The sequence below is a fragment of the Epinephelus fuscoguttatus genome, linkage group LG20, assembly GCF_011397635.1.
Source record: "Epinephelus fuscoguttatus linkage group LG20, E.fuscoguttatus.final_Chr_v1".
Taxonomy (NCBI): Eukaryota; Metazoa; Chordata; class Actinopteri; order Perciformes; family Serranidae; genus Epinephelus; species Epinephelus fuscoguttatus.
The window spans coordinates 31,138,260-31,150,532 of NC_064771.1; the positions used below are offsets into that span (position 1 = coordinate 31,138,260).

A 12,273-nucleotide genomic window follows, 5' to 3' on the forward strand; every position below is an offset into this window, starting at 1 on the left:
CAGAGACATGCAAGATAGATCAACTGGGGACTCTAAATTGGCTGTAGGTGTGAATGGTTGTTTGTCTCTATAGCCCCTTTCACACTGCCAGATTTTCGGCGAATGTTGGGCCGTTTTGCCGGCAAGCTGCGAGCGTTTAGACACACAGAGCTGGATTGGCGAGTTGATCTGAGGTGCCCAATTTTCCGCCTCATAGGGTAGACATATTGGTGGAACCTTTTTGGTTTAAACAGACTAAGGCCGCCTTCTGCAACAGGAGGGGCTGTTGATGACTTGTGGGAGGGGCTGCTGATGACGCTGCATGTGTGACCAAACAGGAAACAGCTGATAGCAGGAATTAGCGAGCACCTAGTAGCAAGAGGGAAACGCAAACCTGACAGACACTGTAAAGATGAGCAACAGGGGAGACAAGGAATTGCGCGCCCTCCTTGTCCTCGCAAATGAAGAGGCCATTAACTGTCAGATGACGGGGACGGTGAAGAACGGGCCGACTTACAAGGACTGACCAGCTGTGGCTTCCCTCCCACGTCACTGTTTACGTCACACACTGAGCTACACGTTTTGTTACTTGCTCACGCCCCCCATTGCCCCGAAAAAGGCACATTCTGTATAAACAAAAGTAGGCAGGCGGCATTTTGCTGCACCCCCCGATTTTGTTTTTATACTGCCAATGCTGAAAAAAGACTGATTGGGCTTTCCTGCAAATTTGCACAACTCCTATCTAAGAAGGGCTCATGTGTCAGCCCTGTGATAGTCTGGCAACCTGTCTAAGGTACAGCCCACCCCTGCCTAATGACAGCTGGGAAGTCCCTGTGAGAAACTGAGCTGTCTTCACTGAGTTATGGTGCTAAGTAACGGCCAGAGAAGTGTTTTTGCAGAACATTATGATGTCACAGTGAAGCTGACCTTTGACCTTTTAGATATAAAATGTCATCACTTCATCATTTTATCCTATTTGACATTTTTCTGATTTTTTTTTAGTTCATTATATAATTTATCATATATTAATGATTTTAAGTGCACTTTAACTTTTTTCTTGTATGTTATGCCTTCCTTAATATATTTACGTAAACTTTTTATTTTCTATTCTCTAGTTCTTCAATGAATTGTTTTTAAATGTCCTTTTATATTATATTACAGTATATTATGTACTGTATTATGTATAAGGATCTTGTCTTTTGCTGCTGAAATGTCCTCTATAAATAAACTTGCCTTGTTTTGATGCCCAAAATCTGATCAGTACATCACTTAGTCAAAGTACACATTTGTGCCAAATTTGAATAAAATTTCTTTGAAGCATTTTTGAGATATTACTTTGTAAAGAATGGGACAAACTGACAGACAGTTGTCGGGCATAAAAAAGACATTTAATAACAAAGCAGCATGTTGCTAACTGTATATTTGCAAGTCAGAAATCTGCAGTGTTTGGCAAATTAACCCCGGAATACAGCCGAACATGAGCTCCAATCCCAAACCCTATAGAGGACAGATGACGCTGGGAATATAAACAGCAGGTTTATCAGGATGTCAGCTGTAACATGCATCCCAGCAGCAGTGGAAACTCATGCACTTTAATGCAGGGAATGAAACATGCCTGTTCATGCGCAACAAACGCTCTTTGACTGATCTACAGTCACACCTTTCACTCATCATAGATAGACGCTGCTATCTACGTGCTGAGCTCAGGTGAACGCTCAAACTAACAACCCACATTATAGCGCAGCCACCTGGAGGTCAGATAATACGGGTTCCTCCAGGGTCTAAACCCAAAAGCCTTCAGAGAGAGACACAGAACACCATTCAGATACAGGGCAGCTCACAGTGCTTCATGGCTAACCAACTAGAGCAGACCGGGCAGGCAGAACACACACTCACGTTATGCTGTGTCTCTGGTGAGTTTCCTGTACTGGAGCTGTCGCTGCTGTAGTCGGACGTGTTCCTCCTGTGAGTGGGGACGAACCTCTGAACAACAGGAGAGGGAGATTTTAGGATTTACAGTTCATAAAATCACCAGAAAACATTTACATTTCATTGGGCAATGGATGCTTAGTGTTATAACCGTGGTCATATTTTGTATTCTTGTGTGTCTTTCCATGAATGTGTGTGCGATAGTCTCTGTGTATGCAAATAGGCCTGTGCGAGCACAAGCAGATTTATCGGCGCTGGCAGGTGACTGGCATGCAGTGATGACAGCCCCCTGTAAACAGCCAAAGTGGCATTGGCTCGGGGGCAGTGAAGAAACCGTCCACCAGAGCACCTGTACACCAAGTGTTCGCAGCCACACTTAAGGCGGTGTCCTGCTGCAGGTCGCAGAGGTGGGCTGCCTATTTTGTTTTCTTTGTTTTCTCCTGTTTAATTAAGTTAGGGAATTTAGTAAATCTATTTTGGTTTCTTTTATTTTCTTCATGTTAGATTTGGTTACTGAGATATTTCGGTTTGGTTTGCTGACCTTTGCCCACCCTGACGTCTGATTAAAATACCAGTATGTTCATATATATTTGCAAGTAAATCAAATTGTTTGCACACTTAATGCGTTGTCTTAGTGGCTGCTTGGGACTCGGGGAAAAAGGGGAGTAGGGAATCTTTCTTTTTATTTCATTCATACTATTTTTCTTTTTTCTTCTTGATGGCTGTGTTTGTGTGCCTAATGCTCTACATAAAGAAAGAAAAAATAAAATCACTAGTGCTTCTTTACACCAAGCCTCAAACGTCTTTATCATCACTTCCATTCTTCACATTAATAAAAACAAAAACTATATGGCCAAAGGAGGCCAGGGGTGTCCACATACTTTTGTGTACTTTCGATCTGGGTTAGTTTTTTATGGTTTGGGTCAAGACTCAAAGTTTGACGTAATGGAAATCTAAAAGTAATAATGTCTAAATTTTAATTTATATAAATGTCTATAAAGTCACTATCTTTCACTGAATGAGGTAACATGGTGGTGACTGAGCCTGTGGCCGACTGATGAAAGCTTGTGGAGACAATCCTGTGAAAAATCACAAGCAGCGCACAGTTAGTGTTTTCCATCACCGAGCTGGACCTCTGGGATATGACATCCAAAAAACACACCTGCAATTACCATTTATCACCACAGGTGTCGCCAAAGAGAGCAAAACAGAGATCTTGAAGATTGTAACTTCAATGTTACAGTATACAGAGATATTTCAGACAATATTAGAGTCACTTTAGAGTCAAACTTGGTACTGAGGCGTCTCTTTTGGCTGGCTGCTATTCTTGTTATAATCATGTGATGAGTGATTGTTGTTTCAGATCACTGTATTTGGTTCCCCCCACATCCGTAAAGAAATAGTTTTCCCAGTTTTATGCGGAAGAACTTGACTGGCCTGCACAGAGCTCTGACCTCAGCCCTATCCAACAAGGCTAGGATTAAGTGGAACACCGCCTACAAGCCAGACCTGATCACTGACACCGGTGTTGAGCCTCGATGACGCTCTTGTGTCTGAACAGGAGCAAATTTCTGCAGCCAGGTTACAAAATCTGGTGGAAGATTGGAAGCTGATAAGCAGAACATTAACGTCTGTTGTTTTGTAATGAATAATCACATAGGTCTGGAATGTTCAGGTGTCTACATACTTTTGGCCACGGCGTGCATAGTTACACCCTGTATGTGCCAAATCCAACCACACCTGGGAGACACATTTATAAAAAATTAGTAAGAGATCAGGTAACTGTTTTTTGTTACACCTAATGGGGAGACATAAACACATAAACTTACTGCTGTTGTGCCCTTGAGCAAAGTGTTGAACTCATGACTGCTCAGTAAGTAAAAAGCCCTTATTTGTATCCCAGGTGTTTGTGTACAATAACCCTCCCTCTGCCTGCAGCTCTGTCCTCAGGCTGCTACTGTAAATACGAATGCACCGCAGTTGATTTGCCTTGCTAAATACGGGTTTAAAAAGCTGGGAGTGTCGGTTGTTGAACAGGGACTCACCCTCACTACTTCTGCCTGACTAAACCGTTCTGTTGAAGCCAACTGACACACCCTGGACGTGGGATACAGCGTATACATGTACATGCAGGTCTGAGTGTGTGAAAGTATGAGTGTACCCCATCATCCTGGGCTGAGCTGAACTGTGCAGGTCCCATGGTGTGTCTCCAGTTCTTGATGACTGACGCGTTGTCTGCCTCGACGCCATTTTCCATTCTGGAATGGCCTGGAGCTACAGGGACCTGGAGGGACCGAAAGATGTTTAAGTTTATTTTAATTACAAAAATGTGAAATTCTGAGGAATGACACGACAAATTCAAAGACGTGTTTTACTGTAAATCAAAACAAAGCACTACGTGGCTAGTTTTGTGTCCTGAATGACACATATTGTCAGTTACTGTACATCATGAGCAAAGAGGTGCGCCATGTAGTGAAGGAACTTTACCTCAGGCAAGTTCCACTGAGACTTGGAGCCGTCTCTAAGGTAGTAGTAGGTCTGCCCTCGATCATCCCTGGACTTGATCCACTGTTACACAACAAAAATGTCTTGGTTAAAAATGATTCAACTCAATGCCGTTTGCCAGATTAGAAACTGTTACAGTGTGTCCGTCAGGCATAAGCCTGCAGGGGATCATGTGTTTGGTCCTGTGTGTGCACATGTGTGAGTGTCTGTATCTGTCTGTCTGCAGCTAATCTGGCAAATTACTGGACCAATCAGCCAAATATTTTGTGTGCACCTTTATGACTGTATGCTCAAGGACGTCTCGTGGTTACGGAGATTCATAATTGTTGAAAAACCTGTTTTATTGACTGCCAACGGCTCCTCATTCCTCCTAACTGTCTCTTATGAGCTGCAAGTTTAATTTTGCTCCTTGTTGTCATCTCCTACTAAGCTGTGCCGTAGCCAGCAGACAAAGTAAATACAATTAAAAATCCAGGAGGGGATGACATGGGTCAAAGATTTGTCACTGTGTTTCAGTGATCGAAAACACCTCAATCCTCATAATCACATAGTATATATATTCACACCTAGTACCTGTTGCATCTGTGCAACACGCCATGGCTCCATCAAAAACAGGTGAGGCGCACATTTTTATAATTTTTATAAGCCTCTGGGATGCTTCTGGGATGCGCTGCGCCACGTCTGCTGGAATTACAAGAACTGTCTCGACTGGCAGTGAGCAGCCTGGGGGGCGGGCGGCTGCCTGGCAGACATCTGCACTCTCCTTTACAAGAAATGAATGCTTCTGAATTTTTAAAAAATATCCTACAGCTCTAGTAAGAATGAAAGAGTAAGGTGGGTGACCTAAAGGAGTTGCATAACACACTTTCGCTCCCTGTGTGATTGTTTAACATTATTCTACACCGTAAAGACATCAGCAAGCTTTCAACAAAATGCTCTCTGCAAACAAACATCAAGGTAACCGTGCTGGAAATGTCTCTTCATGTCAACATCTATGTTTACCCAGTACTCTTAAGCCTTGTTTACAGCTGGTATTAACATGCGCCCTGGGTGATCACATGTGGACAGCTCTTTAGTACAGGTGTGAATGCACCCAATGCGTCCTCAGTGCCTCTTGAGATCCGATTGTTCAGACCACATTTGGAGGTGGTCTGAGCTGCATATGGCCACTGTCTTTCAGCAGTGTGCAGACTAATGTGTCCTGAGCTGCACTGACCGCCTACTCAGCTGATGTCCTCTGCATGGGCGGAAGTACGTACTCACTGACACACCAACGCCGTATCAAGACTGTAAAGATATATTATGAGTGCGTCAAACATCTTGCGCAATTTGGTTTGGCTGGAACACGCCAAGGAATAGAACCCATAAGTGTTGTTTTAATTTCGCCTGTGCGCCAAGATAAGCAAACTTCTTCTTCTTCTCTTTTTTCTTCTCTTTCTTTAAATTTCCTGCAGACTACATACAGGAAGTGCACTGCTGCTTCCACTTAAAAACAACAATGCATTTTTTCTTTGCAGACGGAAATTATTCATGTGTTTACTTGCCTATAAAATGGGGAAGTGAGCTCTGATCACAAGTGGTCACTCAAGTGTGAAGACACATTCTAATATACCAGGTGTGAACAGAGAGACTTAGAGCTGCCCACTTGTGATCCGATCACCCGAGATGCATGTTAACACCAGGTCTGAAAAGGGCTTTAAAGTGTTCAGCAGGTTAAAATGAATCATCTATCTTCCTCCTCTGTTTATATCAGTCAGTGCTGGGAGCTACCTGCTCTGGAGAGTGTTCACTGGTGAACACCCAGGTCCCATTGGGTTCCACATTGAGGTTCCAACCAGAAGGGGTGCTGCGGTCCAGGTTGGCCCGGGGGATGATGGTCCGGCTCACATGGCTGAGGGTGTACTCTTTAGGGAGGGTGGGAGGGCCCGTGGCGAGGAGCTCCTGGTATCCCTCTGGCTGTTCAGCAGCTGGGTAATCCTCTGAGGGGTAGTCCTCCTCAGGTAGAGGAGGCTGGGGACGGACACACAGAACACATTAAAACACACATAACGTAGTGTAGACTCACACAGAGGTAACTGCTCATCACTTGTGATCTACTGGAAATGTGTGGCGGCGTATTTATCTGCAGAGACTCTGCCCTGCTACTGTGTTTTCTTAGTTTCTGTGCTCAGGACGTTTATACCCACTGCGTTCACATGAGGTCAGGGCTTTATAAAAACACAGGGCAGGTGCCAGACCGTAAACAGCACGCGAGAAAGAGACATGGCACCAAAAAAAAAAAAAAAAAAAAAAAAAAAAAAAAAAAGGCAAATATAGTGAGGCAAGATGCCAAACAAGATCGAATTTGGGGTTGGCTTTTACTTTCAGTATCACTGCCGACTGTTGACCAACAGTAACCAACAACACTGCACAGATCAGCATTTTTGGAAATACACTGATTCTATTTCTTGGCAAGAGTTCGACGAGAACATTGATACCACACTGATGTTTGTACAGTAAATATAAAGCAGAAGCTGTTTAGTGTAGCTGGGCACAAGGACTGGAAACAGAGGAAAACAGCTAACCTGCTGGTACGTGAATGCTACGACCTTTGGGCAGAGGCAGGCTAGCTGTTTCCCTCTGTTTCCAGTCTTTATGCTAAGCTAAGCTAATCAGTTGCTAGCTGCAGCTTCATATTTAATGTACAGACATGAGGCTTGTATCAATCGATGTTAACATATATATCATGCTGCAGCGCCTGCAGGCTCAGTTGCACCTCCAGCCCTTTGCTGCATGACATCCCTCTCTTTCTCTCCCCACTTCACACTAGAGTTTCCTATCAAATAAAGCAAAAATGCAGAAAAATCTTCCTTAAAAATAATAATAATAAAGCTCTTTTGAATTTAACTGAACTTAGCCACGCCATATTAAAAGGGCAGTACACATGCGTTTCCGTTTAGATGAACATTTTGCTACGTTGTGTCTCAGCTGAACACATTTCAGGGTTTTTTTGTGTTAAAATGCTGCTACATCTCACTGAATAACGTCAGTGGAATAATTTCCCACTACGACCCAGATACAGAGCTCAGTGACTTTTCCGTGACTTTGATAAATAAGCCACGGCATTTCCATGGCCTCAAAGTATTCTTCTTTCTAGCTCAAAAAACCTCATTAAGGGGCAGAAAAGGGGTCACCTGTTGCTTGTGTTGTGAGGGAAACAGCTGAAAACTATCTAACGTGTGAATAATGTGTTCGGCATGATCCTATAAAGTGAAGCATTGGACACTTGAACTCTCCTGAATTCCCCTGACTGTCTGGGATACTCAGGAAATCAATTCAGAATGAGGACAAATGTCTTTTAAAGTTAGGGACACTACTGATGGGGGCACTCTGCGCTGGTGCTGTGAGCTTCCCTGATGAAAATGAGTCCTGTCTGCTATGTAGGTGCAGAAGATTTAATTCCATTAAAAGCAGACTGTATTTACAGCTTTCCCCTGGGTGAAGCTAAAACAGGAGACAGAGGGAGTTTAAGTAGAGCAGCCAGGCTGTCCTTACCGGCCCGTCCTCGTGAAACCTGTGCACACTCATAGGCTCCATCAGAGGGGGGTACGGGCTCAGCTGCTCTGGAGGCTCCCAGGACGTCTCCCCAGACATCGGGTTGTAGAAGTACGGGCGACCGCTGGTCTCATCCACCAGCTGCTCCCAGTCGGAGGTCCACGCAGGGGGGGAGGCGGTGGATTGAGAAAGGGCGGGAGACTGAGGAGGCGAGGGGGAACAAGGTGGCTCAGGGTCCGTGGGGGAGTCAACGAAGGGGCTGTCCCAGGTGGTGCGCCCCGTGGAGGGGTGGTAGTAGTACTCCTGTCCACTGTCTTGGTCAACATGCACCTCCCATCCCTCTGGGTCAAGGTAGGAAGGAGAGTAGGATGAAGGATCAACTTGTCATTACAAGGACATCCAGACTTTCATTCTCCACCTGTGGAAACAGAACATAAACGCAGATGTAGAAGTGTTGTCTTTTCCAGGTTTTAAAGGCTGCATTACAGTAAAATGGTGCAATTTTCTGAACTCATCAGACAGTTCTAGCCTTTCTTTTACCTGCCTTTACCCACTCAGTCATTATGTCCACATCACTGATGATTATGTGTGTGAATCTTTTGTGAACACCCCAATAATCAACGCACCAACAACAACAACAACAGAGTGTTTAGTAAGTCAGGACTATCAAAATGTCACAACAAAGACAGTGAAGCCCATTTGTGGGAGCAAATCAGCCAGACACTGCATGTTGCTGGATGAGTCTTGTATTTTCATCACTGTACATGTTGTAAGCTTTTTGTAAAGGAGCTGTACTTTACTTATCAGAGTAGAGGGATGGCCGAGATGTGTCATTACAAAATCGAATGACGCTTATGACATGTACATAATGTTTTTTGCACAAAGGCTCAACTGTGGAAAAATGTTTGAGTGCAATATAAGGGAGTTTTTTAAGTGTCATATTGTTTACTGTTTTGTTTTTATGAGCTCTTTTTTACTTATCTTTGCACTGAGGAGGTTGCATCTGATTTCATTGTACATGTACAAAGACAATAAAGATAACTCTCTTCTATTCGATTTGATTCTGTTTTATTTTTCCCTGAGCCTCCCTTAAGTGACTGAGGGAAAATGTATGACCCTCCCTCCACCATAATCATTGAGGGCGAGCCCTCATTTACAATGATGTCGAGAGCACATACTTTTCTTTTTACTTTTAGTAGGTACTGCAGCTGCCCCTAAAAAGTACGTACTGTTGCATGCAGTATGCACACAATCAGGAAATACTACTTTCGCATAACGTTACACCCTGAACTTTGACCCTCTTGCTTTTATATCTGTTACCTTGGAAATAAACAAACGGCACTCACCGAGGTTGCCAGAGATGGAGATAAACTGCTGTTTGTGATTTATGTAGCTTAACTTTAAACTTATAACTGCATAGACTGCAGATTCTAACATATTATATTTGTGACAGTGACATTACATCTGCAGTTCTCAGTCATTGTTATTTTTACAGTTACGTCCTTTATTGTTTGTGATAATTATGATTATTTTGTTCACTTAAACAATTAAAATTCCTATCATCACTATTCAACAGGTCATCAGTTACTTGAGTGTGCTGTCATCCATCATTTGGATATCTGACAGCTGTCAATCAGCTATCAAAGATCTGCTAGCTGTTTGCCGCTCAGTCAACGTGACGTATCATCCGCTGCGCCGAGGATTGTGGGTCAGAATAGCCTGAAAAGCATGCTGACTTACAGACTGCGAAATCGGACCACATGTAGTAGAACATCCTGGTATTTTTGGCATATTGCATTTGACATACTATGTATTTGGACATACTAAATCTTCGGCAACACTTTACTTGAAGGTATCTACATAAGAGTGACATGACACTGTCATAACTATGACGTGACACGGTCATGAACCTGTCATGAACATTATGTACATGTCATAAACGTTTATGACTGCTGTCATTAAGTGTCATTTGGTTTTTGTAATGACAAGTTGACATTGTTTGGGTTGTCTTGATTATGACATGACATTAATCAAGGTGACATTACCAGAAGTTGTCTTTGTCATGACAAGTTGACATTAACATAGTTGTCATGACAACTATTTTAATGCGCCTGACGGTGCGCGCGACAGGTCCGACGGACACGCGCTGTGCACGAACAAATTTAATGTCAACTTAGGTTTAAAAAAACACATATATATATAGAGAGAGAGAGAGAGCATGACAGGTTCATGACAGTGCCATGTCATAGTTATGACAGTAAAGAAGAAAAGCACACACACATCTCATTCATAGGTGCTGAGTCCGTAAAATAGAAGTAGGCAGGTAGAAGACTCACAACACTGCAGCTCCCGGTAGAAGAATTCTTTTACATAACAGATAAAGACAACGTTTCGAGCCCTCTTCGTCAGGTCAGTGAGGTCTTCGTCACTGACCTGATGAAGAGCCTGCAGTGTTGCGAGTCTTCTACCTCAACCTGCATAGTTATGACAGTGTCATTTCATTTTCATTTTTCATTTAACCTTTATTTAAATCTCGAGGAAGCAAATGCGCACTGTCAAGGTGCTCGTTTTTGCCACTCACACAACAATTAAAAATCACAAAGAACGAGCAAATAACAACAGGCCGAACACCTTTAAAAACAGTTAGATTCAAAAGTACTGTAGTTGGTAATCATAGTTTTAAACTGGCCTATAGTAACCATTGTGTTGAGTTTGAGTGTACGTTGCAAGATGTTCCAGGAAGATGCTGCAGAAGAACTAAAAGCAGTTTTACCAAATTCAGTGTTAGTGCGGGGAACATCGAGCGTTAAGCAATCAGTTGAACGTGTAGAATAATTACTATGTGACCAGTTCAATAAAGTGCTGAGGTAAACTTTATAAATGAAAAGTAGCCAGTGCATATCTCTTCGCACAGATAAAGGTGCCCATCCCACCTTATCATATAAGACACAATGATGGGTGGAGTAACTGGAACTGGAAGTCATGTCACTGTTATGTAGATACCATCAAGTAAAGTGTTACCAAATCTTCTTCTGACATACTATATAGTAGGGTTGTTAAAGTATCGATACTCTGAAAAGTACTGATACTCAAACGCTGAATCCGGATACAATACTAATTTACAAAAGTATCGATACTAACAGTGCACGCCACCTCAGGCCTTGGCCAAAACCGCATAGACTACAGCCGACGGCCAACCAGCACGCACGCTCTGTGGGCAGCGTCTGGCAGGCACAAATTCCTCGCTGCAACCTGCTTGTTGTCGTCGCTGTGCATGCATGCACACATATCTGCTGCTGTAATATGGCCAGTGCGGCTGCAGGAGGATCAGAGCAGCCAGTTTTGGTCAAAAATGATAAAGGAAAAAGCGCTCTTTGGAAATATTTAGTGAAGTGAACACAGCACACTGCAGACGGCAGGTACAGCCCCTCCCCTCACTAGCAGCTGAGCAGCTGGTGTCGCCAGCATCAAACTAAAATATAACTTCTAACGTTAATGTGGGAGCTAAGCAGAAAACTTTATCCGTCATCCCCGTCTGTAACATTAATAGACAATGTTAGTTTAACAGGACAATACAATTATGTGTGTCTGAAAAGTTATGTTAACTGTAAAGTCACAGATTGAAGCTGAAAAAACGTTTGGTTTCTCCCGTAACCCCTGGTTCTCTGATCACATAGTGAGGTAGAAACAGGAGCATCCTGAGCCTAAACTACGAACTCTATTTGATAAGCAACGAAAATATGGTGCCAATTCACCAGAAGCACAGAAAATAAACAGGGCTGCAGATAAATACATTTGTATGGACAGATCTTGTTTCTGGTTGTTATTTATTTTGGGGGGATTTTTTGTTGTTATCATTGATGTTACTGTTCTGATCTTTATTTAAAAAATGACATGCCTCTTAATTTTTTGCTGCTGTATCGAAAATGGCACAGAGTATTGAATATTTTCCTGGGTATCGATATCGAGTTTGAAATTTTAGTATTGTGACAACCCTACTATATAGAATGATTCATCTCTTTTTCATGTTTCTGTAAGTATTGGTTGTTTAGTAACTGTAACAGACAGACCATCTATTACTCTATTTATGTTTCGAGTGAGATTTTTTCTTCTTCCTGCTTCTCTTTGGTCATGGAATATATAATTATCTCCGCCAGGCATCAGCCTCGAGGAGATCATGCGTTCGATCATGTGTGTGCAAACTACTGGACCAATCAGCCTAATATTTCATGTACACATGTTTAGCTGTATGCTCAATGACTTCCTGATGGTAGGGTAATTCACAAATGTTGAAAAACCTGTTCTATTGACTGTTTTATACCGCTA

At 42.8% G+C, this 12,273-nt stretch overlaps 1 protein-coding gene across 1 annotated transcript in view; it reads right to left on the reverse strand.

The window, feature by feature from the left end:
• Nucleotides 1-12,273, reverse strand: part of arhgap27 (Rho GTPase activating protein 27) — a 48,004-nt gene that overhangs the window by 10,816 nt on the left and 24,915 nt on the right. Inside the window, exons 6-10 of the mRNA XM_049563645.1 lie at nt 7,948-8,327; nt 6,184-6,423; nt 4,396-4,476; nt 4,070-4,192; nt 1,876-1,962 (exon numbers count right to left, since the gene is read on the reverse strand). Of these exons, the coding sequence (XP_049419602.1) occupies nt 1,876-1,962; nt 4,070-4,192; nt 4,396-4,476; nt 6,184-6,423; nt 7,948-8,327 (911 nt within the window). The remainder of the gene's footprint in view (nt 1-1,875; nt 1,963-4,069; nt 4,193-4,395; nt 4,477-6,183; nt 6,424-7,947; nt 8,328-12,273) is intronic.